General features: G+C 52.6%; 1 protein-coding gene across 2 annotated transcripts in view; it reads left to right on the top strand.

Annotated features, from left to right (window-relative positions):
- SEPTIN9 (septin 9) overlaps positions 1–26,789 on the top strand; it is a 126,168-nt gene extending 99,379 nt beyond the window's left edge. For both annotated transcript variants that reach the window (XM_062591377.1, XM_062591376.1), the window contains exons 3-11: positions 4,158–4,349; positions 8,483–8,611; positions 8,952–9,033; positions 10,398–10,535; positions 17,172–17,289; positions 20,460–20,555; positions 21,776–21,872; positions 23,369–23,420; positions 24,245–26,789. In XM_062591377.1, the coding sequence (XP_062447361.1) occupies positions 4,158–4,349; positions 8,483–8,611; positions 8,952–9,033; positions 10,398–10,535; positions 17,172–17,289; positions 20,460–20,555; positions 21,776–21,872; positions 23,369–23,420; positions 24,245–24,380 (1,040 nt within the window). In that variant the 3' untranslated portion in view covers positions 24,381–26,789. The remainder of the gene's footprint in view (positions 1–4,157; positions 4,350–8,482; positions 8,612–8,951; positions 9,034–10,397; positions 10,536–17,171; positions 17,290–20,459; positions 20,556–21,775; positions 21,873–23,368; positions 23,421–24,244) is intronic.
- Positions 26,790–27,090: the final 301 nt, after the last annotated feature.

The raw sequence follows: 27,090 nt of genomic DNA, 5'->3' as shown, positions 1-27,090 counted from the left end.
AGCAACAGCACGGTGCTCGGTGCTGCACCACCAGAGCTGGCTCTGAGAATCCCTTTGCTTTCCTGCTTGGGGCCGTTGTTTCTCTGAAGCATTTGTACCCGCCTGTCCATCTCAGGTGCAAGCCTTTGGGGTTGCTGCTTGGTGGATCACGGTTTTACTAGTCGGGACTGGGAAATGTTGGTAACCTGGGAGCAAAAGGGCTTGGGCACCTACAGCAAAGCGAGGCTGAAGGCCATGAATGTCGCAGCAGATGCTGCTGCCAGCCACGAAAGTGCATCGTAATTCCTCAGGCTGCTTGGCAAGCAGTAGCTGCTCCCTGGACCTGAAGGAAGTTCCTTTATGATTTACCGTGCAAGCGTTAGCATTTCTCTGGCAATGTACGTGCACCCACACAGTGTGCAAATGGATACGGTCTGGTAGCGGGCAGTAGCAAAGCTGGGAGGGTGCAGCATGCTTCAGTAGCAAAGGTGCTGCCTCCTGGCTGTCTCGGTTTCTCTGCACAGCTGCCGAGTGACGGTTATCTGCGGAGCCCCGCGCTTGGGCGAGCTCTGCCCTCCCCGACAGCTAGCACCCGACTCGCAGCTGCTTTGCTGGAGCCGAGCATGCGGATTGCGTGCTGCGGTCTGGCAGCGAGTGGGGATACCTGGGACATTCCCAGCTCTGTCTCTGAAAAGGTCATTTAACTTTTATGCCTCTGAATTGGAGATCCTGGTATCTTATAATCCACTTTCTCAAATCTTTGAAGAGGCCACCAGCCCAGTGTGAGCCGTTCCGGGTATCGGACGAGCGTACGCTCGCGGAAGCCCTCGGCACGCAGCCTGCCTTCGCTTTCCCCGGTCAGCTCGCGGGCTGTGAACAGTGCACCATCTGTCCAGCTTTTCCAGGCCCTCGATTCTCCAGCTGCGTCTCCCGGGAGGCTTTTCGCAAAGCCCAGCCCTGTGCGTGGGGACGGGCTCGCAGGCTCCAGCTCTGCCCCGCGGGGGCCGGTGGCGCAGGTGGGCTCTCCCGGGCGGGCTCCCCGAGGTGAGCCTTTCGTCGGGGGATCAGCAGATGTTGGCTTTGGCTCGCGTCTGATGTGCATTAATTACAGCGCCGCATCCCAGAGTCTTTGGCAGAATAAACTCTGGAGCAGCTGTCCTAATTCATCCTGGAGCCCGTGCTGCAGCTTTTGGTTTGTGCATGCTCGGTGCAGTGCTGCCTGATGCTGTCTGCATCTCCAGGGTCAACGCGGAGAAGTTCAACCTGGCAGAGGACAGAGCAGGTTTCTCAAACACCACGTGAGCACACGTTGCCCCGTGCATCGTGTTTATCCACAGACACCCGTGGGGGTGGAAGCTGAGGAGCCCGTGCGAGGCTGTGGTCTCTGGCATCTCCGTCCCTGTTTTGCAAAGCGAGTGGCCTCCGTCTTACCAGCGCGTTGGTGCGACTGTCCCAAGGGATCCCCAGCCATCCTCGACGTGGGGAAGCACGAAGCAGCTGCATTAGGGCAGCACTGTGGTTTGCTGCCGTTTGCTAATAGGGACTGGCGCCGCTCACAGCTATGCGGTGGCCCTTGTGCAAAGATCAAGCAGTGGCATTTGAGGTCTGATCCTGCTGTTACTGGGGCATTAGTGGCAGTGGTCCAGCCACATCCTGCCACTGCTGGTGCAAACCCATCGGATAGCCCTGGGATGCTCGAGTCCTTCCCAGCTAACAAAAATCCGTTTCTGCCTGGGCTGCTGTCTCAATGCTGCTTGTAGTACTGGGAAGCTAAAAAGGAAGACGGTGAATATTTTGGTAAATATATGAGTTTGCTATGTAAAGGGCGGTAGACTTCTCCGCATCCCTGTTGTGCAGATTCCCCTAGTTACAACATGTGGATTTTTCTTTTTTCTATTTTTTTTTCCTCTCCAAGCGAGCCAGCACTGAGAGAAATGCTGGAAGAACTTGTCCCTTTATATCACTTTTTCCTATCGGCTAGCCGAAGCCGCGTGGGCTGTGCTGCTGGCCGCGCTGCGTCCCCGCTGGCAGCGCGCCGCCGTGGCGAACCCGCGTCCCGCGGCCTCTGCTCTGTCGCAAACCGAGAGCAGCTTTCTGCTCCGGTTGTTTTTTTCTGCGCACGCTGCTGGACCTTAGCTGAGCCAAATTTCCCGGGCTGCTGTCTTGTCCCACGGGCTTTGGGCTCTCTTCCAACCGGCGCGAGCGGTTCCCGTGCTCTGCCCCGTCCCGATTGCTGAGGTCGGTCCCACCTGCTACAAGGTGTACGTAGATTTTGGTGTTCTCCATTCGCGCCTGTGCTAGTTAAACCGTTGCATAACCTGATGCTTCTGCTGGTAGTAGCATACTTTCCATGTGAATTATTTTTTCTGGTGGCACGCAGGAATTTTTTCCACTTTTGGCCTTGCCGTTTTGGAACGGCACTAATTCGGGATGTCTGGAAAGAGCTCTGGCCTGTAATCTTTTCAAGGAGCAAGGCCAGCAGCGTGTTGCCGGCTGTGCAAAAGCCTGAACTCGTGTGTGTCTGGTACAGAGCTCGGGAGGAGCGCGTTGCTACTGTGCGTGTCAGATACGGCTTGTTTGCTCGCTAGTGCATCGCTGCGTAATGCTGCTCTGCAGAGCCCAGGAGCAGGGGCTTGGAAAGAAGTATTCAAAGCGACCCAGCAGCCTGTATGGTGAAATCTGGTTGGGATTTTGGGGGGATGTTTTTTGTTCTTGGCCTGTGTTTGAGGGTGTTAGTGTGTTGTGCTCGCAGGAAGCGAGTGCGTCCTGCTTGCAGAGCCTTGCAGGCTCCAGTCTGACATGGCTCCCGTGGCTCTTGCCGATCACCAGTGGAGAAGGGATGACGTGTTTGTGCTTGGAGGTAGCCCCTTTAGACCAGCTGCACTCCTACACACAAATCCCTTTGGAGGGAAGGAGAAGAAAACATGTAGCACCTCGTAAAAGGCCAAAAATAACAGCAGAGTTAGGCAAACAAGCAAGGAGCTAAGATCTGTGTTCCTGCTTTCAGGATTGGAAATGAGGACCTATGAAGCTTTGCAAAAAGAAATTAAAATAGTTTACTCGGGCTGATGGATCCAAGGACTTGGGCATTGATCAGCAAGCAGCTTGCAGGAGTAAGGATTTATGAGTGCATTTTCCTACAATCTCAGTTGCTTCTCTCTCTGTGCCTACATTAGAGGAGCTCAGTTCTTCTGCATGTTTCGTGGTTCCAGTAAGGAACTGGCTGGGACCTGTGGCTGAGTTTGTGCTCTGCGTTGAGATGTCTCCTGTGTGTCTCCATACCTGCAGAGCGGAAGCAGCCTGAGCAGGGAGGCGCTGTGCCTAGGTGTGATCAGGTGGCACTGCTCGGTAGGAGCTGCAGGTCTTCCTTCCGGGCAGCAGATGCTTCCACATCTGTTGCTTGTGCGAGTGGATGGTCTTTTTTTAAGAAGGTGCTAAATGAGGCAGGTAGCTCCACAGATACCTGTCTTAAGAGTAGCAGTGCCCAAGCGCTGTGTGAACCTGCAAACTCTGTAGCCACCTTGCACATAGGTCAAGTGCTCCGGCCCTTTGGAAGGTCAAAGGGCTTGGTTTGCCCTGATGGGTATCAGCAGTATCACAAAAGGTTCGTTACTGCATAGGCATCAAATGACGTAGCCCCTTCTGTGGTTGTGGATGTGTCGTCTTTTCAGTTTTCAGCAGGCTTATGTACAACAGTAGGAGCTGGAGGTGAGCTGGGGACAGCAGCCTCCACATTGTTTCAGCTGAAGCTAGAAGGGGACGTGTGTCAGTAGATGCAGAAAACTTCTGTGTCTGACAGAAAGCCACCCAGTTCCCTGAAACGTGGCTGCAAGGCATTTATACTGGCAATCAGTGTAGCGTTGTAATTATAGAATCCTTTTGATGTGTTCTGCTCGAGCAGACTTCGCAACGCATGCAGAGAGCAGGAAAAATTAAGATGCGGAATCCCAAATTTGAAGTAATTGCAGGCAAAGAAAGCTCTTGCGTGCCTGTCCCCTCTTGGCCTTCCGGTGCACATTTGCTGTTGTTATTAGCAGTGATACAGCATGTGCTTTATTCCCGCTTCGGATGTGACAGGCAGCTCCTTTCATTGCCTGCCAGGGGGAGCGTCGTTGCCCTGCGCTCGGCAGTCACGCCGTGCTGCGTGCCGCCCCTGACTGCTCTGTTTGCCTTTGCAGGTCCCGAGGCAGTTCCCAGCTACGCGCCCAGCATGACGGACGCTCCCAGAGATGCCGGCCTCAAGCAGGCAGCGCCGACGCGGCCGGAGAAGCCTGCTGCAGACTTCGGCTACGTGGGGATAGATGCCATCCTGGAGCAGATGAGGAGGAAAGCGATGAAGCAGGGGTTTGAGTTCAACATCATGGTTGTCGGTGAGTTCTTCCTCACATGTCCTGAGCTGGCTACTCACGAACATGCTCAACAAGTTGTTTATTTTTTTTGTGTGACAATGTTTGTCCCCGTTGGGAACAGCTGTTAAGCTTCAATGCTGGAGCCTTTGCCCTAGGAATCAGCAAATCCTGCTTCCAGGGAGCTGCGTTGAATTCAGTTATCGCTAAAGCTCAGCAGCTGGGAAAAGCCTGTTGCACAGGGTGGTTGCACGCACCTTCCCACGCGCGTGTTAGGACTATCGGCGCGTGCTGCCGTTGGCATGGTGGAGCACTGATCTCTGCCGGTATTTCCACCGGTTTGACGGACACCACTGCTCACGCGTTTACAGGGCGCCTGGCGCAGCGCTGGGTAGTGCGAACGCTCGCTGCCGGCCGCAGCGTCCTCGGTGTGCAGCTGCGGAGGGGTTCGAGCCGATAGCCAGCTCCCGGTTCCCGTTCCTGCTCTCCACGTTGTGTGGCAACGCGTGAAACGCTTGCTAATAGCTGTTGGATTTGAGGGGTGACAAGGTAGAGGGAGCAAAGATCTTTCTAAGCAAGTGAAGAAAAGCCACGTGTGATTTACTGGTGCAAATAAACACCTAGAGGGGTCTGGCTGGGCTGTTCAGCTTGGCTGGCTTTTGCGTAGCAACGGTGCCTTTGGGGACCCAAAACAGCGCAGGGGGGAAGCAGGGCATCCTGCAGGTTTGCTACGTGTTAGGAAGGAGGGGTGGAAGACGGGCTCGTTTCAAGTTAAAAGTGACCGTATGAACAAGTCACCAGCGAAACGCGTTCTTGTGTATGCCCGTGTGCATGGAGATACGCTGCGGGAGGCTGCGCAAGAGAGGGAAATTTGGAATAACAGCAGTTGAGAAAACAAACGAGCCTCTTCTGCTTCTCTCCCGCTATCAGTGCATCTGTTGAGAGACGTCCCTGGCGTGCGTTTGGCCTGCAGAGTCTCTCCCGGGTCTGCTTGAGCTGCTTTGTGCTCCCCGGCGGGGCGGCCGCGCAGAGCAGCGGCTCTCCCTGATGTTCTGCAGGCCTTCGCCGGCCCTTGCGCGAGGGAGCTGCGGAGGGAAGAGAGGTGTAAAACCCGCGCCGTGACCTGCAGCCTAGTTGGGGGGGTCCTTCCACCTCGCTTGCTCGTGTCATGGGTTGTGTAGGGTTGCTGCTGCCCCGGAGTCACGGCTGCCTCCGCAAAAAAACTCTGGGGAGCTGGAGCTAGAGGAGGGCATCGTGCAAAGAATTTGCTAATTCTGCTTTAAAAGAAAAAGAAAATCACTGCGCTGTAGCTTCCCATTGGGCTCTGCTGATGCCCTGCGCTTTCCTTTTCTGTTTTCTTATACACAAACTGGTCCCTGATAAAAGGTTAAGTCTCCACAGGACTCAAGCGAGGGGATTACTGTAAACCAGGTCATGGCAAAACCAGTTCCTGCAAGTCCCTGTGGCTTTTTCTCTTTTTACGGATCCAGCTTTTTGCAGCCAGTTCAGCTGCCCTCCCTGGGGAGGAGGGTTACAGCGTTGCTCTTAAAAGCCTGCAGCTGAAACTGCGTGAACTAAACCCCGCCATTGCCGTTGCAGAAGAGGCGTCCAGCTGCCTCCCCCCGGGCACGGCGTGGGCTCGCAGCTCTGGGGTTACCCTGGGCATCCCCCCCCCTTCCCTCCGCGAGCCGTTTGCGCCGAGAAGAAGGCTCCTCTGCTTTCTCGCTTCGCAGATGAGGGCCGTTCGGAAAGCGCCCGGCTTGGCCCCGGCGGCGCACGCGCGCGGTTAGACGAGCCCCCCGCTTCGGAGCGGCTGGAAAACGGTGTCCTCCCCTTGGCAGGCTCCGGGCTGGCCGCTCGCCGGCTGGGGAATTCGTGGCAGCGTTGGGGGCCCCGCGGCGGGCAGGCAGCGGGGTTTTCCTCCAGGGTCGGCTTTGAGGGCGTCCAGGGGCTCCAGGCTTTCTACGCAGGGTTCGTTTGGCTCCTTTATTCCCGTGCGGCCTGAGCTCGAAGCCCGCGCGTTAAAACGCCCGTCCGTGCAGTGCCTTAGGTCGTGAGCGGCGAGGAGGGGATCGGACCCCGCCGCAGCGGAGTCGCCCGGCGAGCCGGAGGCCGGGTCCGCCGCCGCCCGCGGCCCTCGTTTCTGTTCCCTTTCCAGGCCCCAGCGGTTTGGGCAGGCAGAGACGCAGCGGCTGCCGCGGATTTTAGCCGTGCGTCCCCCCTGTTCCCCCCGGGCCCCACGCGGGACTCCTAATTGCTAGCAGAGCGGCGAGGGCTTTGTGCTGACCGTGTGCAGCTCTCAGGCCCGTTTCTGCTTTGCCCTGCATTTCTTGAGGCAGCTGAAGACCAGGAGTGTTTGACCCCAGCCTGATCCATGAGTTCCTCTTCTCACGCAGCTGTGGTCGTTGCTGACGAAGAGGGTTTTCCTGCGCTGGGTTGCAGAGATGGGGAGCCAAGTTGTAAGCTCGGCTTTTAATTGCTGCATAATCACCGAAATGGGAGCAGACTGATTTAATCTCCCATGTTACAACAGCGCTGGGAGTTGGTGCCAAAAATTGATGCCTAGTGCTAAAGCGCTGGCCGACCCCACGCTTGGAGGCCACGAGTTTAACTCTTGGCGCCTTTGGCAACCTGGCCGGTGCGTCGGAGGCCGTAAGACCTCCGGCCGGGTGCCGGAGCCGGCTCGTCTCGTGCGCTCAAAGGCTCTGCTCACGGGGACGGCGTTGCGGTGGCTGTCCTGCTGGCTGGAGCGGACCAGTCCGGCGGCCCGGCGGAGGCTCCCGCAGGAGCTCCACGCTGATGGCAGAGCGCGCGGGACGTCTGCTCTGGGGCCGAGCATCTACTCCCCGGCTTTGGAGGAATTGCTCTGTTCTCTTTGCAAAGATTGCTCTCTGAGGTCGTGGGACAGCTTCTCTGGAGACTTGGGAGCTGACCGTGTCCTTTCTGCTCTGATCTGTCTCAGCTCTGGGGTATAAAAGTGTGAAAATGTTTCTCCCCAAATGCTATTTTTTTCAGAAGTCGTAGAACGGGGTAGGGTTTCTTTTGACTCAAAGATGCTGCCAGTCTAGAGCTGTCTAAGAGGGTCTGTGCATCCCAGGGTCTTGTCTGATTGCAAAAGCAAATGAGGCGACGAGTGACAGCAATGGGTAACAAATGGCCGCGGCTTCTGTCACCTGCTTTCAAGCCTTGAAGGCCTTGCAAAGCTGCTCGTTTCCCGAGCTGCCCCACGCTGAGTGTCCTCCCTGGGTGCCTGCAGCGCCGGCGACACAGTTCCCTGCCCACAGGCTGGGCTAGCGCCTCTCCCAGGGCTTTGTTGGGCTCCCGTCCGCTCCTCCTCCTGAAACGCTGATTTGCACAGGCTTTGCCGGTGCAGTTGCGTTCTTAAGAGGCTCTTTGCCTGGTGACCCATTAAATCAGGCCTTCTGCTTGAGTCGGACAGCTGCTTTGTGTCTTTGCTGAAAGAGCCAGTCAATCCTGGGGTTAATTTATGCTCTCTTTGTGATACTGCTGTAAGTTTGAGGGTTGTTTCATTAACCCCATCCTGACTTGTCGGTGTTTCCCAAAGAGCCTGCAGGAGGGCACAGATACAGATGTGCTGGGTGTATCCAGCTGCAGATTCTGGCCAGAGCCCTCCAGGCCCTACTTCCACGTGTCTGTCCAGCAGCAAGAGCCTTAAGCCAAATGATGCTCCTTCCCTGGAGCTTCTTCATGCTATCCTGTCCTTCAGGGTTGTATATGTAACCGCAGCCTTGGAGCACCAGCTGTTAAAGCAAATGTGAGCTCTGCAGCCCCTGAGGGTGTCCATAGCCTGCCCAGCCTCCAAGCTGCTGTGGTTTGTGCTTGATGCTAAAATACGGCCCTTGTTCTGCTTTCCCAGGTGCAGCTGCATGGGGAGGTGCTTGCCCTGCGTAACATGGCCCTGGCACGATGCTTAGGGAGCCACCCTGCCCACACCCCCAAAGCGAGCTGTGGTTGTCCTCGCTGTCCTCATACAGCTGTGGTTAACAAGTCTCTTACTGCAGTTGCACTTTTTACCTCCCTTGTGCAGAGCCGGTGCAGGCTGAATCTGTCCCAGTGTGGGTGGCATCAGCCGTTCCCTAAAAGGGTGATCTGTAAATGGGTTAGGGCTGACTGTTATTTGTCTTGCTGTTTTCCAGGTCAGAGTGGCTTGGGGAAGTCCACATTAATCAACACCCTCTTTAAATCCAAAATCAGCCGGAAATCTGTACAGCCAACTTCTGAAGAGCGGATCCCCAAGACCATTGAAATAAAATCCATCACTCATGGTGAGTCTCTGCAGATCCCGCTTGGTGGTTTGATGTTTGGTCACTGCATCTTGTTTCTTCAGAGGCTTTCTGCGATTGGAAACCTTCACTCTTGTCATCTGTCTGAAGGGATTTGACCATCCAGAGGTGCTTGCTGGACCAAGCAAACTCATCATCTTTTCCCTTTATTCACTAGCATTGATTTAATTATGATGGAAGCGGCCAACTAAGGTGGTCATGGGTGTTGTGCTTCAGGGCTGATGTGGTGTTATATCCATCACCAGATTTCAGGAGGGCAGGCTTGGCCTGAGTGCTCATCAGTACTTGCCTCACACAGCCGCTGCCTGCTTTTCTGTTTCAGAGATTGAAGAGAAGGGAGTTCGCATGAAGCTGACAGTCATTGACACCCCGGGCTTTGGAGACCACATCAACAACGAGAACTGGTGAGAAGGCTGAGCGGGAGCACTGCAGGCCTCAGCTCGGGCTATGAGGACACCACCATTCCTCTCTCTCCTGAGGAGATAAGGAGTGCTGTTAGGATAGAGCAGGCTAGGCTAGTCTTCTCTGTAGAGGCTGGAGAAGCAAAGAGAGGTTGGTGTGGATGGCGTGAAGAGAGCTGGGAGAAAAGCGTATCTCCCTGTGACAACGTATCCTCCCATCCAGCCTGTCATCTCAGAGACAGTGCTGTGCTCTCAGGGGCTCAGTGGAGCCCTACAACAGCCCTGTTAGAATCCACAAACATCCTGCTGTTTCTGGCATGAGACAACCTTTGTTCTCGGCTGGGATCAGCTGCTGTGCTGGGCTGACCGGTCCCGTGACCTTGTTCACGGGTCCTAAAGGCTGAACTCTGCAACGAGTCCCTGGGACAGCGGCTTTCTCTGTGCTTAATGTATTCCTCCTTGGAGCTAGGCAGGGCTGTCCTCTGCGACTGCTCGCAGTTGGGTTGCTCACATGGACGTGGTGAATGCTTGACCACACATGTATGTGTGTTTCTACTACTGGAAAGAAAGGGAAGTCTCTTTCTGTAACTGTGTGCCTTCACATCTCCTCTGCTTTCTACGATCCCTTTTCCTATAGTTGGGTTCTTCAGAAACCCGTAGATACTCTGTCATCTCACAGTAGACTTTGTGGATCATCCAAAGGTGTCCTATGCTCTGGGCGGGCAATTGCTAACTGCTCTGCTGCATTTTCCCAGAAGTAAAAAAAAAAAAAAAAAAGAAAAAGAGGTTCCTTACCAGGACTTTGAGATCCGCTTTGGATGGTGAGAGCAGGGGTCTGGCAGTGTCAGGCTGGCAGTGTCTCCTCCACCATCTTAATCCTTCAGTACTGGAACAGACTGGGCAATCATAGCTCCCTTTTTTACTGTGAGATGGGATGGGTGGACTCATGAGATTTGATGCTTCGGAACTCCTCTTGCTCTTGGAGGAGGCAGTGCAAAAGTAGAGGGAAAGGAAAAAGAGAGAGGAAGGATTCTGTTTTTAGGCAGCCATCCCCTGGAGTAGAGAAGGGAGGAATTTCTAGGCACTTGCTCTTTAAAAGAGACAGTAAACAAGATCTACTACTCCCGCAGTGTAAGGAGTATAAGGAGTTGCCAAGTGGTGAACACGTGAGGTTTGTGATTCCTGTTTCCTGCAGTTGCTGAATGAATGGGAGCTGACGGGAACTGAAAGGTTCCTTGTGTGTTTAAATGGGATTCGATGAGATTCACTTCTGAGGACTCCGCTTTGCAGAGTCAGGCTAGCTGGGAGGATGAGGGTGGTCCAGATTGCTCACGTAAAACCCATGTCGTGTGTTTGTCTCTCTGTAGCTGGCAGCCCATCATGAAGTTCATCAATGACCAGTACGAGAAGTATCTGCAGGAGGAAATCAACATTAACCGGAAGAAACGGATCCCAGACACCAGGGTGCACTGCTGTATATACTTCATCCCAGCCACTGGCCACTCGTACGTACCCTCTCTATTTGGAGCATGCCTTTCCTCCAGGGTGGCAATGGGGACCTGTCCCCACTCAAATTGTGTGTGCTTCAGTCTCCTACTCTCAGTCTCACCTAACTTAGTTGCTCTGAGTCATCATCTGCATCCACTTGTCTCTCTGTAAAGACTTGAAGGAACTCAGATGCCCTTCAAAAACCCCTAGCTGAAGCGCGTAAAGTCTGGCGATGTCTTGTATGCTCTTGTGAATCATCAGGAGCAGCATCGTAGCTGGGCTTGGAGTCCCCCACAAACGACACGTGTGAAGCCTGTCGTTCCTAAAGCCATAGCCAGCCTCCTTCTGCATCTAAAGCCTTTGCAAGAACGTGGCAAAGCTGCTTTAGCCATGCAGAACAACTGAGTTGCTTGCTTGGCCAGTGATGGACACCAGTCAGTGAGCTCTGGAATTTGGTGGGAAGGCCACCTTTGCAGTGACTGCTGGAAAAACGTTTTTTTGGCTGCGACCCTGCCTTTGTAAGGAGAGAAGCCAGTTGTCCTAGGGCAATTGTACCGAGCAAGAGAACACCCAAACCCTTTAAGAGCATTTGGTAGATTTTTTGATTAGTCTGCAAGTGAGATGCAGGTTATTCCACGCAAAGCTTTCCTGTCTCTGGCACTTCTCAAATGACAGCATCAAAGAGCCGGATCTCTAACTTTTTTTTCAGACTTGTAGCCCTCAGTGAATATCTTGGGCACTTAAAATATCTTGCAAAATCTGACTTGAAGTATCATAACCTAAAATGAGGCCTGAGTTTCCTTTTGATTCGTGTCAGTTCCTTCCACTTCTGGCTTTGTCTGTGTGGGGATTTCTTTCTCTGTTTTTAAAAGTAAACTTAAACTGCCAGAATTGTATTAAGTGCAGCTTTTTCCACTTCCCCGTGCAGAACTTCATTCCAGTAGAAAAGATTTTGTTTTGCTTGTGTCAGTGGCTAGACCAAAAATGCATTCCTCGCTGGAATAAGATGACTGCATGGGTCAGTTATGCTGTTCTATAACAAGCAAAGCTTACTTGGGTGAATGAGGCCTTAAAACCTCCTCTCGAAGGAGAGAGCAGGATGCTCAGCAGCATCTTCATCGGGTGGAGCAGATACAGCACCACCACTATGGTCTGCAAGGGACTCTGTCCTCAGACTTTCCAGTACGAGCATGGCTTTATCTTTACACCCTGGCCTCCCTCTGCTTGTGGCCTTTGCTCCTCGTGGGACGTTCTGTCATGGGACAATCTGATAAAGTAGAACATTTTTAAAAGGGAGATGATGTTTTTAGACCCGTTCGGCTTGTTGATCCTGCTCATCTACGAGAACTGTGTCTGCAAACCCTGCCTTGGTGGGTTTGGAGTATTGCAGCACTAGCTACGCTCTCGCTTTGTTTCCACCGCTTCAGGCATTTAACGCTCGCAGGCCACGCGCTTGCTGTGGAGGGCAGTGCTTGAACCCTTGCGTGCAGCAGCGGGGGGCTGCAAACGTTGAGGCAGAGTGCAGGCTTCGCTCCCCGGGCAGCTCCCCCTCCCTGGGAAACCCAGCTCTCCCCCCGGCTCTCGTTGCATGTGTGGCCGTCACGTGTGGGGGAGGCACCGATGTCAAGCGGCTGGCCCCGGCCCCTGCCTGAGCCTCTCGAGCGGTGCATTCTGGTTTCTCTCACCCACCAGCTCTCTGGCTAACAGTAATTGCGTGGAAGTTCAGCTGCTTTTTTTCTTTCTCTCCGAAGAACATGTGTTTCCAATATCAGAACTAGCCCTGCCGTTGGAGGGACTTTGTTGCTGAGCCGTACATGGATACTCCTTTCCCTGAAACAGCCTTGGGCCATGCGTAGCCTGATACCCCAGCTGGGGGCTGCAGCTTGGGTTGCTCTCAGGGCTGTGGTTTCCTGCCCAGGTGCCAGAGTGGACATCTGGCTCCTGAGCCCCTCTTGCAGGGGGGTTAGAGATAAAATGAAGAACAGGAGGCTTTAGAGAAGCTGGGGAGCCCCGAGGGGGGAACCTCACTGGGAGGGAGAAATCTGTGGGAAATGCTGTTTCTCTGAGAGCTCAAGCAAGGACTGGGGTTCCTGTCTGTCCACTTGCAAAGCCCGGGTGGTGTTTCTCATCGCCACGGACATGCTTTCCCTAATGTTGTCCTCGGTCCGTGGATGTTAATGTCAATGCCCCTGTTGAAGGACGTAGCTGATACTGCAGTGTAGTCGCCGAGGTTCGTGCTCTTTTTGGAAAACAGAGGTTTGGGAGGCAGTTTCACATGAGTTTCTTGTAGCGTTTAATGTAGGCTTTGTGCCTTTGCTGCCTCCCTGTGCGGGACAGGCTTTATAACCAATCTAGTTTGCACACACGCTGTCCTTCTTGTAACACTGCTGTAAAACCATGTTTGCAAAGGCTAAGTAATGTGCTGGCAAGAGCTTCTGGCTGCAGCAGCAAAGCCCTCGTTCTTTGCCACCCAATAAATTCCACCGCAGCGACCCATGTGAAGTGACTCTGAAATCCTGCCTCATCTTTCTCAGCAGCCCTGTTCTCTGGGTATACCAAAACTGATGCTTGATGTCCTGATGCCTTGCTGGTCCTTTCCCTTCTTGTTGTCGCCTGGCAAAGCCAGCGGTGCTGCAGCAGAGAGGGCTAGATTCCCACCTGGCTCGTGGCCCTGCAGCGCTGCTGCCAGCTAGATTCATGCAGCAGACAGACAGGTCCTGGTGTTGGGGCTTGGGTGACTGCTAGATGCTTGCTGGTATTTGTTTAATGCACAGCCCAAATTCTTGCTACTAGTTGGATCTTGGACTTAACCAAAAGGAAATAACTCTGAAGCTCACAGTGGATTTTTATTCCTATAATGGCATTTCAAGGCAACCAGCAGGAATGAGCCTCCACTCGGAGGCTGTCTGTGCTGTGCGCAATGGCTGGTGGTATGCAGAAATAACGTGTGCTAACCCAGGTTGGATTCCCTAAGCTAGAGGGAATGGGGAGCACCTGGCACCAACTGGAGCTCTTGCTGCCTGCAGCAGCTCCTGCTGCAGCTCATCCACCCTCCTTTAGAAGTCTTTCAGTCCTCCCCCCCCAAGCAAGTCTGAAGCGTGTGTGCCTAGTTAGGCGTGTACAGTTCTGGTGATTGTCTTCAGTAGGGGAAGAAAAACACGCTTTTTATTTTTGAACTACAGCCCTTCTTTGGGGATGTGCTTGTGAAAAAGCTGTTTGCATAGATGCCTTGCACTGTGGATAAAACAACTCATTTTCTCTTGCTGCATTGCTTATTCATATATATAATGATTTAATTGCTAATCCTCCTCAGGTTCTGGCATCAGCACCTTGTAGAGGTGAATTTGGTTCAAATACCCAGCTGAGTGCAGTGCTGTTGGGCCTGCGGCTTGTGACAGTAGTCATTAAGCACCAAAACTGGTCCCTGCAGGTACCAGTCACTGCTATCTTGGGCTGCGCCTTGCAGAAGGAGTCTGAGATGAATTAGGTCCGTGCTTGCCCTGTTGTGACCTTGACTGTGCCTGCCTGTGACTGCACAAAGCTATTAGTGAATGTGCAAATTAAGTTCTGCACGCCTGTGATTTCCTTAAAGCCATTCAGTGTCCTTTGGCATCTACAGACGAATGGCCATGACTTCTAGCTAAGGGTCTCATGCCAGAGTGAGTCTTAGTGAAAAGTATCTTTTCCAAAAATCTAAAATGTTTAAAAGGCGGCTTTGCAGCAGCAATTAGTGGAATATCTAGAAACCTGTACAGTAGTCTAAGCCATACAGTTTGCCTCTCAGTAGAGTCCTTTGCTTTCCCTCCTGTTGACCAGGACTGTTCAGGCTTTTTCAAGGAGAGTGATGTTGCTCGAGAGAGCGCTCGGGTTCAGCGCATGGATTCCGGTGTCAGCCCCGCTCGCGGCTGCGTGGGACGTGATCCCTGCTGTAAGATGAGGGGAGCCAGGTCAGGGGCTGGGATTTCTCCAAGGTCCACAGCAAGAACAGCCTTGTGCGGTGACTCCCAAGCTCGGCATCCTGTGCTTGGCCCCGCTGCTTCCTGCCTCTGATGCTGCCCACAGGCTTTGGAGGAGAATTGATGGACTGAGCGTTAAGCTCGCTGGAGTAAGCCTTCCCTACTGGGGTAAAAAGCACATACAGGCCAGGGAGAAAAGGCTGTTTACTTTGATTACTGAGAATTGCTTTTCAAGTAATTTGGCTAGGACTGCAACTGCTAATTTATTTATTTTTTTCCTCTGAAATATCCTGAAGATCTGTCTGTTGGTGGTGTCTACTTAATGGTGTTTGTAAGACAGTCCCTTACTCTTTCTTGTAGCCTCACTGCTATTTGTGTGAGTTGTGTCGCAGGTTTTCTGGTACTTCATCACCTTCAAATCCTCACTGGCAGTTCTGTTTGCCTGAGTGCCCCTCTTGGGAGGTGCTGAGGTTACCCCTATAGACCAGGTACTTGCAGAGCACCAGGGAGGTGGTGGGTGCTTGTGGACCCGGAGCTCAGAGGCTGCTTGCAGGATGTGGGCTGGGTATGGCTTTGCGTGCTGCTGTTAGACTTGCAGGATGCTTCTGGCATCCTCCACGTATCAATGAGAGCTTGGTAGCGGGGTTCTTACGCAGCAGTCTGAGCTGAAACGCAAATGCCTGGTTGATTTTTGAGTCCATCTGCATGGGCTGCCTATGCATCCTGGTCTTCTCTTTAAAAGAAAAGCTGATGAAAGAGTCAGGAACATAGTCTCAGTGGGGAAGAGGCTTTTAAGGGGGAAAAATTGTTTGAAAATAGCAAAGAGAAAGGAGGAGAAAGAAATCTGCTGGGAAGGGAATATAAGTGCATTGCTTTCTTGGAGGTCTGGGAAATACATTATACAGAGCTCCAAACAATGTTTGCCAGCAGCAGTCTGCTTAGATGTGTCCATGGAGGTTCCCCTGTGTGCTTTATTCCCTTTATTTATTTATTTAAATAGCCAAACTCTTTTGTTCCTGAAGCCCAGGGTGATCCGTGACTGCTGAGCTCATGCCAGCGGCTTGTTTGCCCTCGTGCTAGCGATGCGCTCTCCGGGCTGCGCGTGCCGCTCGCCCGGCTCTCCAGCGGCTTGCGGAGAAGGTTACGGGTCAGTCCGCCGGGAGCGGTGGGTGCGGAGCTAGCGCCCGATGCCTGAGAGGGGAGTGGATTTGGCCAGGGATGGACGCGGATGAGTCACGCGCCGCAGTCTGCGGGAGAGCAGCCTGGGGTGCTGCGCAGGAGGCCGAGCAGGGCAGCGCGGCTTCGTGTTCCTCTGCGCAGTGCTCTGCCGGAGCCTGGTTACACCTGAGCATTTTAATTTACCACCCTGTTTATTTCTGCTTCTTCCTTAGTTACGCAGGCTTCTGGTTTGCAAGTGGGGCTGACCTAGAAATGGGGGAACGTGGTTCTTGGCCCCAGCTCTGCCGTTTCAGTTTATAGCTTTGAAAGGTGACTTTGCCTCCCTCTGCCCCAGCTCCCTAAGGATAAATCAGGTCATGTCCTGCTGGCACCCGTCACCAGATCTGTTGTGGGCCGAAGTTGTGCGCTTGGCACCTTGGTGTTTCCCTTTTTACGCTGGCTCGCTAGCTTTTTACGTTCAGCTCGCTGCTGGGGGATGTGTCCCCCATCACCTCCAGAGCCATCATGGGGAGACTGCAGCATGTGAAGACATCTCCAGGCAGGCTTTCATCTAGCTAGTTTGGGAACTATCAGCAATAAAAATACCTTCAGGGAGGACTGAGGGCCTAAGTACCGAGGCAGGGTCGTGGGCAGGCCCCTCGAGCCCTCGTTGCTGTGTGTAGCTGGATTGCAGCCCGGAGATGCAGCGAGGAGAGTGGCACTGGAGGTCGCATACAGGCTGTCAGCAGGAGCATTTAACAGGGAGGCATTTCCTGAGCAGCTGATTATTTAGGTTATGCAATCTCTGCAGCTTTGGTCTGCTGAGACTTTTGTTGTAGAAATTTTCTGACTTTTTTGCCCTCTGGAACGAGCAGAGTCTCTTCTGTGCCATGTGATCAGCTTGAGAATTAACAGAGCCTCTTTGAATCTGAACCAGCGGACACAAGTCGAAATCCTGGCTTGTGCACGACAGCAGGTTGGTGCCCGGTGTGGGAATGTGCTTGACCAGGAACAGCGACCCGTAGCCAGGTCATGCCAACCTGGCATGTCCTCGGGCAGCGTGTGCATGCGTGTGGCCTCCTGGGCAAGCCTGGAGAGGGCTTTGCACTGTGGTCGCTCTTCACCTTCTTGATTTGTGTTGTATGTCACGGGCAGCCTGTCCTGCAGCTGCCAGCGCCCGTGCTCTGCTCCCTGCTTTGCCAAGGACTCGCGTAGCTCTGGGCGAGTTCCTCCGGTCCTCGGTGGCGGAGCATCCGGTCGGGGCCCTCTGCCGCTCTGGGGGTTTTGTGGGGGCTCACGGATGAGTGTGGCGCTTTGAAACGAGGACAGGAAACGTTTTAAGTGTTTGTCTGCGAACCGCTTGTGCGAGGCAGCTGCGTGCTGTCGTGCTTTTAGGAAAACGCCTTTGCTTTTCCTCTCTGAAAGAAAATTACTCCTCCTCTGCATCTAGCCTTTGAACGCCCCCTCTCCGCTGAGGATCGCGGCAGCCCCCGGGTCCTCGCTTGCCGCCCGCGAGCCCCTTTCTTCTGTCTTCCGCAGGCTGCGACCGCTGGACATCGAGTTCATGAAGCGCCTGAGCAAAGTGGTCAACATTGTCCCGGTGATTGCAAAAGCCGACACGCTAACGCTGGAGGAGAGGGACTACTTCAAACAAAGGGTAAGGGCTGCACGTCTTCCCCCGGCCCGCTCTCCCCCCGCCTTCGCCCCGCAGGTCTGCGGAGCCGAGCGCCTGGCCGGGAGCCCGGCGCATTCCTCCGGCTGCAGCTCTGAGTGATCCCAGGTGGCAGCAGGAAAGGCCTTCGCTCCAAACAGTTCCTTGTGTTTCTCTTGGATCGTTGTCAGTGCAGGATAAATTTTGCACTCTTAGTCTTGGGGCCTGTTCCTCCTGCTTCCTTTAATGTTGTTGTTGTTGTGATTATGTTGAGGCAGTTTTTTATTATTCTGAAAGGTGGAGAGTGCTGCATATAGAGCCTGGAAAATCCTTCCTTCGCACCAATACAGTAACCAGGCAAAAATATGTGTGTCTGAGCTTAGCCGGGCAAGATTTGTGGGAAGAGCAAACTATGAAGCTCCCCTGATTGCATTGGTGGGGAGCTGAGAAGGGTCAGTTCAAATTCACAGCAAGGCATGTGGTTTCCTCCACGCATGCATGTCTGGTGCTGCAGAGAGGCTTTGCTCTGGGTTTCGGCAGAGGACTGTAAATCCGTTACCATAGCTGCTGATGTGGCTGCAGGCGTGATGGCCTCAGTGTTTGCTGCAAAAATAAGCAAGCCATCAATCACCTCTTGTCTTGTTCTAAGAGTCTGAATTGCATTTTTGAGCATGAATAGACCGAGTTTTGCCAAAACCAGTCACTCAGCCAGGGCTCCCTACATATCCGTGTGCAATGCAATGAGTTCTGAGCAGAACAGAGACGAATTGGGTAGTGGCAGAGAAGATTGCCAGGATTGTGGTCTACTGCCCTGGAACTGAGCTCCAAAAGGAGCGAGGTTGTGGCTGTGGGTAGCTCATTGCCCTGAAGTGGAGAGAGTTAACTTCTGCAGGCTCTTATTTCTTGCGTTTCAGACAGCAAAAGAAGATAAGCGTGGGGTGGGCCTCTTGGGCTCTGGAGTCCTGGACTCCACTGTCCCTTTGAGCTCCCAGAGGTCAGGAGTTTGCTTCCTGCACGTCCCTGCTTCAAGCAGGGATGTGAGGCAAGGGGAAAGGGTGGAGTGGGCTTTGCCAAAGGGGTGGTTTTGAGGAGCCATCTTTGTTAGGGATGGGGGGTGCAAGTGTCTGGAGGAGACAGCATGCTAGCTAGGGTGTTATTCACCGCATCCATGCAGAAGAGCATGAGTGCTGTTGCCATGCTGAGTTTGAGCTCATTTTAGTGTCTTCCCAGTTTGTGAAGAGCAGGGTCAGGAACTGAAATATTCAGTCTAGTCTTGGGGGCTGAAACCCAAATCTGCAAGCGGTTCCCTCTGCAATGAGCTAAGGGATTTCTGGAAATGGAGCTATGCCTTAATCCAGACTGGACTTGATGAGCATGTCAGCCAGCTCATGGAGAGTTGTGTTCAGAGCTGGTGCTGGAGGATGAGAGGAAGGAGGGCTGGGGGGCTGAAGAGGTGTGAGAGGTGTCAGTCCAAGGTGCTGCTAGTCTCTCCAATGGCCTTTCCAGATTGCTTGCTTCATTCAGAGGCCGCAAGCACGTGCATATACATGCATGCCTGTGTGTCTGTCATTGACTGCCTGACTGCTGGAACTATGGAGTCAGTCTGGAATCTGAAACTCCATCTGGGCACGCTTTGCCTCTGATATCATCCGTGTAACAGAAGATCGTGCTGTGGGAATGGTGCTGACAGTGTTGCCAGTGCTGTGGGAGAATCCATCTGGCTTGTCGGCTCTGCCGCTAATGAACTAAAGTAGCAAAAGCGGGTCTCGTTCGCAGCGGGGCCCAGAGCCAAGCTGGGCTTGCGCGGATCTGCCAAGTGGGTGCAAGTGGCGAGGAAGAGCGGCCTGTGGCCCAGAGAGCAGGCGGGATAAACTCGCCCCATCTCTGGTTACACTTCTGACTGTAACCAGACCTCTGAAATCCTTCACAGATGGAGAGGGGAACACAGCCTTGCTGGCTCGTCTGCCATGCCCATTCTCCGAGGGGCTCATCCTTGGTAAATTAGTCTCCAGATCAACTCCTGGTGCAGAGGAGCAAGTAATCAATCCAGTTTTGCACCAGCTAAGATGTGGATTGGGATTTTTAACATGGCTCCAACGTGCATGCATGCACACTTCCAAAAGGCAATGGCCCTGCCTGCACTTGGAGGGGTTGAACTGGTTAGGAGGAGGTGTTTAATTTCTGGGTTTGTTTCAGGCTGGACAGGTCATGATGGAGCATTAATCTGCCTGCTTCCTCCCTTTGGTTCATGTGGCCTGGTTTCTGGCTTATGTGAGCATTGCACTGAGCTACTCAAATGGAGTCCTCTGCCCTGTGGAGTTGGCTTATGTTGGGTTGTTCCCCTAAAATGGTATGTGGGCTTGGCTTGGGGTGGGATCAGAGGCCTGGCTCAGGGGTTTTCTTTGGCTTGGATGTATCTCCTTTGCCAACTGAGAATGTAGGGCTTATGTAGAGGAGTTCACCACCCTAGGATGTGATAGGAGCTGGCACTCAGGTATGAATTCAGGTTTGGCAGCTTCTTCGGGAAGGCTGATCCACTGTGTTCCTGGTGCTGTATTAGCCAAGTCTCCGTATAGGAATTGGATTTCAGTGTGGTGGGTTTTTTTTCCCCTTTTCACAGAGGCAATATCCTTAGAGCTGGTTACGCTCTGAGCTGTCTGTGCGCCTGTCCCCTCTCAGATTGTACTCTGCAGTAACTTCTTTTGCAAGGAGCTTAAGCAAACACTAGAAAACAACCTCTTAATTTTGGGTCCAGCACCACATGTCTTGACAACTATGTTCCCCATTGTTTGGTGCAACTTGTAATTTCCTACGGTCTTCTCAATGAAAAAGCAGAGCCTGGCTCTTGTAAGCTCATCTCTCTCTGTGAGACCCTCTCCTCAGACTGAACAGGAACCATATCTTGGCATAAGGCTCTCCTAGAGCTTCCAGGGCGAGCACTTGATAGGTGGTTAGCAGTTAAACAGGAGTCCCTATTCTCCAGGTGGGCAGTGTTAAGGAAGGAAAGGGAAGATAATACTGCTTGGCTGTCTAGTCTTCTAGTACTGAGTGGACCCTGACAGGTTTGTTCCTACATGCCTCTTGGGCTGGCTGGGAGCAGCCACTGTAGTGGGGGTGCTGCTGTTCTTCCTTCTTGCACATCTCATTCATGTGTTTCTCTGCTTCTCTTCTCCTAGATCACAGCTGATCTTCTTGCCAATGGGATTGACGTGTATCCTCAGAAGGAATTTGATGAAGACTCTGAAGATCGGCTAGTAAATGAGAAATTCAGGGTTAGTGTGTGGTGTTGTGGCTTGAATGTGCTTGGATGGGGGCTTGCAGCTCCTGATAGCTGATGTCTTGGGAGCCTCTTGCAAAGTTCCTGTATTTTCTTTCTGAAGGTACTGTGCCTTATCCCCGTCTGACCAAAGATGGGGCCAGAGCTCAAAGCAGGGACAGAAAGAGGGTGAGAAATGCATTTGGGGAGGATTGCTTCTCCTGTCTATGTCATGGCTCCTTTCTTCTAGGTCTGTTCTTCGAATGTGCCCTCAGTAACAACTAGATGAGGAAGTCCCTTAGCCTCTTGCCCTTTCATAGGAGCGGTGAATGCTGATGTCTGCCTGTTGCTAGCAAAGGGAGCAACCTCCCTGCTGGCTGCAGAGATTTTGCCCGGTGGCTGGTCTGATTTCATCAACCTGAATTACTTGCTGCAGGGAGTAGCTAATGACTTATTGGCTAGAAAAAGTGGATTGGATAAATTCAAGGAAGAAGAAAAATGTAAATAAAAAGATACTACCTTGGATCAGGAAGTAACTGAGCCGCCACTGGCTGGTTGCTGGATGCTGGGGGAGGTTCCTAGGGAAGTATCAGTGTTTCCCCTAGGCTTGCTGGCTATATGCTAGCCCCTGCCAGAGCGAAGTGCAAGGCTTGGACAGGCTTTGTTCTGGTCTTACATGAAGGCTTGAAATATTGAAGCACAGCAGACTTTGAGGAGGGGAGCAGACAGGACTGAGGCTCCTGTACTGACCCACGGTTGAGAGAGCTAGAGATGCAAGGTTGAGAGAGTGTGGGGCAGGCAGCCCATGGGTGGTAGCAGCCGTTCATTTCTGTCAGAGCCCCATGCTCCTGGAATCTGGTCTGAGCTCAGCTGAAAGCTTCACAGAGCTAGGAGCAGTCGCTAAGGGGAAATCAAAAGTGAGAGACATGCCTAGGTTGGTCAGATGTATGAGAGGTACTGCAGCTGGGTTCCTGGGATCCTGTGGTTTCCAGCAAGCAACATTGCTCAGGAGCCTTGGACACTGGCTGGCTGTCTGGTTGCATGAAACTGCCGTGAAAACCACTTGAGACGTAGGAGGAGGGGCCCAGGACCAGTCGGGAGCTGGATCCATTGCAGACTTGAGTCCTTGCTGTAATAGCTGGCTGGAGACTGCCTCACCTGAGATTTTACTCACCAGCTTGGTTTCCTCATTGGTTTTCAGAGGGAAAAATTAACCTATGACTTTTCTTTGCTCAGGAAATGATCCCATTTGCAGTGGTGGGTAGTGACCAGGAGTACCAGGTTAATGGAAGAAGAATCCTTGGAAGGAAGACCAAATGGGGCACCATTGAAGGTATCTTGTCCTTGTTTTCTTACCTCCCGAGCCCATCCCATTGCCCTGGCAGAAGATGATGAGACCCAAAACTAGCAGTAGAAATCTAGATGTACCTACTGCTTCCCTGGCCCTCCAAAGAGAATTACTTCCTCAGTATTTGGGGGACTGGAAATGATTTGGCCAATACTCCTGCACTGAGTTTCTGAGCCTTTGTGCAGTTCAGGGTGGCTGTTGAGTGGAGAGAGAAGATGATGCTTCTGTGTTTCTCATCTCTGCTTTCTTCCGGGCCTTCTACTTTGATGTTTCTGTTGCATTGCTTGTCACATAATTAAACGTCTGATGGCTGGATTTGAGGGCCGATGAGTTCAGTGCTGACGTCTCTATGTCTCAAGTTCAGAACAGAGCCTTTCCCTGGCATCTGTAATTCTCTGCACGCTTCACCATGCACTCAACTGGTGCCCTTGTGGGGTCTGTTCCCTCTTCTTCATCACATTAGTATCTTCCCTTTTCTCCCCTCCATTTTAAATCACAGTTTAAAGGCTAGATGAAGGTTCATGGCTCCAGCGCTTCAACACATTTTCCCCCATCCCTGACTTTTAGCAGCTTACAGACACATCTTCAACACCATTCTTCTATCTTCTTCCCCTTCATTTCTTACAGATTTCTCTCATTTATGATTCTCTATAGGAATCCTGTTTTGAATGAGTGCTTATGATGCCAGGAAAAATCAGTGTATTTTAAAGCTCTGCTGCCCTCTTGTGCTCTATCCTTGGAAGCTCTGAGTTTGGTGGGCTTTGGAGTAGCTTAAGAAAAGCTACTCACCTTTAGAGTATGTGGCATCTTCAGCACAGGGAGACCCACAGACCCAGCAGTGGTCGCTGGCAGTCTTGCTGGCAAAATAATGTTTTTGTCATGTTATTTCTGCATTAGGTTCAAGCCTGGGGTAGGGGAACGGACACAACAAAGGGAGCTGACCCTCTAAATGCAAATGCCTGGCAAACAAAAAGCTGCGATACTGATTGTGGTGGAGCAATTTTTGCTTTTTTCGCCCCATCCTCTTACAAACACTCTTTTCCTCCTCCTAAGCCCTGTTGAGACAGCAGTCATACTTCTGTCAGTGGGAGATCACATTATTCCTCTGCAGTAAGCAACATGGGGAAGTAAAGTCAGAGATATGCTTGAGATATCAGAGGACATTCATGGTGAAGCTAAAAATGAAACTTTGTTCTTTTGAGTCATGCCTGGTGCCTGCTGCAGAGCTCACCCTTCCCCTTTTCCTTCAAAATCTCTCTGAAAATGGTTCACTGTTTCTCACCTACTCAAACTTACAGTGGTGAGATGGGGGAAACCATGCTGTAGGCTGGGGGATGCTGCAGAGAGCTCCTTCGTTGTGTGCAGGACAGCAGGGGAAGTGTGACCCTCCGTAGGGCCCTTCCTTCCTCAACGCTGCTGCTGCACTTCTGCCGTTGGTGTGTGCGGTGAATGCTGATGGTTTTCTTTCTCTTCCCCACCAGTGGAGAATACGACACACTGTGAGTTTGCCTACCTGCGGGACCTCCTCATCAGGTCAGTGGGACTGTTGCCATGTTTGTGTAACCTTTGGTCACCAGGTGGCATCAAAACGAAGGCGAGAGCCCAGCGTGAAACAGGTGGCTGCTTCGCTCGCCCTCCACGACCGCAGCAGCCCCTGTGCAAGGAGTAGCCCCATTCAAGGGTGCTTTTCTCAGCTGTGTTGCTGAGCAAGAGAGGAGAAAAGCAGTGGGAGCATGTGGGAGAGCTGAACTTGACAGTAGGACGCAGGGTATAGTGTGACTGCAGCTCACCTACCAAGATCAGCTGGAGGTCTTGGCTTTAGTGACCCCGCACAAGCTCTGTGTCCTCCTCGATGCATTACCCCAATTCCGAGTCATCACCCTCCTGGGCCCTTCCCTCTGCAGATGAGGACAGTATTGTTGTAGGGTCCATGCTGAACCCCGTGGCCTGCTCAGGGAGAGCATGGGCTCCTCCTAGACCTGCTGCAAGAAAAGCTCTGGTAAACAGCTGTGCAGGGCTTCAGGCACAGTCCTATGCCCTCTTGGGACTGGGGCCTTCCCAAAAGGGCCCTTAGGCAGCAAGGGATCCCCTTGTGCCAAACACACAGGCTGCTGATGCCACTGAGAGTTTCTGTTCTAGGCTGTCTGTAATTGCCTCCACTTCCCTCCCACTCTCTAAAGAAGTTTCATTAACTAGTAAAGCTGGAGAGGAAATTCAGGCTGGGGAGGGTGGTTGCAAGCAGATGTTACGGGGTGCAGGCTTGCAGTTGGGTTGGAGTAGCAGAGATGGTGCTGGATGGACCTGCCCTGTGCACGCAGGGGGACATAACTGGCCCCGATGTCTTCTGTTTCCCTCAGGACACACATGCAGAACATAAAGGATATTACCAGCAACATCCACTTTGAAGCCTACAGGGTCAAGAGGTTGAACGAAGGCCAGAGCTCGCTCTCCAATGGGGTGACCGACAAAGAGCTGGTGGCTAACGAAATATAACCCGTCTCGCTCTGTAGCCAGGACCTTGCTCGCTCACGCTCGCTATTCCCCCTTCGTTTATTTTTATATGAACCCTCTGCCACTGTCCCTCTTCTCCAACCCCCTCCCCCCCCCCACTGCCAATGTTAACTGACCAAATAACCAGGTGCCATATCTCGTCGGGCAGAGCGTGGCAGCCTCCCGTCCCCCTGCGCTGCCCGCTTTGTGGCATGACTTTCTTCCTCAGCCTCTGCCGAGTGTTGCCTGGGGCTGGGGGAGCTGTCAGGGCTGGGGAACGGCGGAAGGCAGCAACCGCCCCACGCGGAGGTTGGCCTCTCTCCGTTCTCCACCGTGGCTCTCGGGACCAGGTAGAGCCTCTCCCCACTAACTGTCCGCTCCAGCTTCTGCTGCCCATGGGGAGCCTGCTGAGAGCCCGGCAGCGGAGGGAAGGTCTCGGGTAAGCTCCTACCTGCTGCCTTTCCTGCCATGCTGAGGCCACGGGAAGCAGGTGAATTTGCTGAAGGCCGAGTCCCTCTTTGTCCCGTGGCTTTGCTGTTTTCTTCTCCGTCCATTGAAGGCAAGAGTTGCGCCGAGTGAATGTAGCCTTCAGAAGCAAGGTACGGTGAGATGAAGAGAGCAAGATGGTGACATACTTGTCTCCTGCCTCCTCCTCCTCCCAAGCCCTCTCCAGCCCTCCAGGACCAGCCAGCCCCTCACCCCGGCCCCTGTACCTTTCCTTCATGCAATAAACTGGGAGTGTTTAGGCGTTAACTCGCCTATCACCAAATCATGGCCAGGCAGAGCTACCTGCTTTGGGAGAAGTGCCTTTCAAGACTGTTACCCATGCAATAGTTGGGAAAGGCTGGGGAGAGGGAGGGCTTATGCTGTCTGTCTTTGCAGCCTGGAAAAATGCTTATCCAGACAACGACTCCTTATAGAGACTCCTCTTCCTTGTCACTCGCGGCTTGGACCATAGATATGGCTGGTTTCCTGGGAACGCTTGTATATTTATTTTTAATTCAGTAAGGTTTGTTTTCTGTCGAAGGCTCAGAGTATGTTTGTCTGAAGGGGGCTGAGAAAGGAACGTCTCTGCAAAGCGGTGGTAGGAAGCTGGAGTTTTTTGTCCTGCCCAACCCTTGTGATTATTGGGCTTTTCAGTAAGTCAGAGGAGGGCGTTTTTTGGTTTAATCTTTTTGATCCCTCATGTGATGTGTACGTATGTAACAAGCTCCCTAATTTGGCTAGTCCTCCTGCGAGGGGACCGTGTGCGTGTGCAGACCGAGCCCTGCATGTTAGCCCCTGGCCGTAGGAAGGGCTGGGGCGGCGTTTTGTAGCGTAGGACCTCCTCTTCTTTACATGCTCCTTTTGACCAGCTCTGACACCATCTGCCTCGTGGTTTTTAAAAAAATAAATAAAATAACAAAACATCTGTAGGAAAAGCTCGTGCACGAGGCTAATTAAACAACTGCTGCATGACGCACGAGCGAGTGGTCTTGGAGCAGAGCCTCTACCTGCCCCCAACTGTGCTTGCATGGCTCTTTGGGAAATAATGTCCGCTCCATCCATCAGTGGTATCCCGTCTAATGGATGAACCGACATGCAGGTCACCCGTCTTTCAGCACGTGCTTAAAATAGCAGCACATCCCATCTTCCAGCCGCTGGCAGATGCCTGCCGAGCTCACCAGACGGTCTCCACTTGGGGCACAGCGCGTTTACGGGTGACGAGAAGGAAAGAGGGTGCTCAAACTCCCAGCGCCGGCAGCGGCTTTGCAGGCTGCCGTTGCCGCGTCGCTCCTTGCGCGGGTGGCCCGGCCCGGGCCGGGAACGGGGCAGCACGGCAGCTCCGGCGGGACCCAGCTCGGCACCCGCGCAGGAGGAAGCCTCGGGAAGGACCCCGGGATTCGGGACCGACCGTGCGCGGGCGCCTTTGCGTTGCAAGGAGAATCCGTTCGCCCCCTTAACTCTGGTGGTTTTTTTTTCCCTCCTCAACATCGCGTAGGAATTGTTACTGAGCTGTTGAGGAAGAACAGTTATTTACTTGCTGACTTGCTATATTTTAGCAAAAATGAAAAAAAAAAGTGTATTAACGGAAAAAAATATATATTTCAAGTGTTTTTTTTAAAAAAAGACTATTAAAGGGGAGAAAATCTTTTGTGTGAGGCACTTCTGCAAATGTCATCTTAAACTTTTTTTTCTTTACCCCTAGTCAGTATCTCAAGCTGGGCCAAGCAAGACATGCCGCTTTCACCTTTATAACCTGATTTTTTTTTTTTGAAGAAAAAAATAATACAATAAAAAAAAAGTCATCCAGATCTGTTAAAATGGCCTTTTGGGGGTTACAAGCATTATGACAAATTTAGTCCATTTTTGTATAAATAATAGTGTTTAATATGTATTTCCCAAAATAAATGTTTCAAATGCAAATAGAAAGAGGCTTGTTTGGAAATGTGTGATTATTATTTTTTTTTTGGAGGGGGGGGAAATCTGGAAATCTTTTTTAAAATCTGTGGGGTTTTGGTGTGATTGACGCCACCCAAGTCCTGCATGGGTGGACAGGGAGAGGAGAGCAGCCCAAAGAGGGTGGCCGTGTCCCCAGCAGCGCTGTGCTCAGCCCTTTTTGGGGCAAAGCCAGGGTGAGGGGGGGCTGCTTTTTGCTAATCCCCTTGATTTTTCTGCCCTGAGGTACCTGGCCCCGTTCATCTACGAAGTGATGATGCTGAGCGCGCTGGGG

Source organism: Rhea pennata, chromosome 19, assembly GCF_028389875.1.
Source record: "Rhea pennata isolate bPtePen1 chromosome 19, bPtePen1.pri, whole genome shotgun sequence".
In the NCBI taxonomy this organism is placed as follows: domain Eukaryota; kingdom Metazoa; phylum Chordata; class Aves; order Rheiformes; family Rheidae; genus Rhea; species Rhea pennata.
The sequence above is the reverse complement of the archived record's forward strand: the minus strand, read 5'-3'. Positions and strand labels throughout refer to the sequence as shown.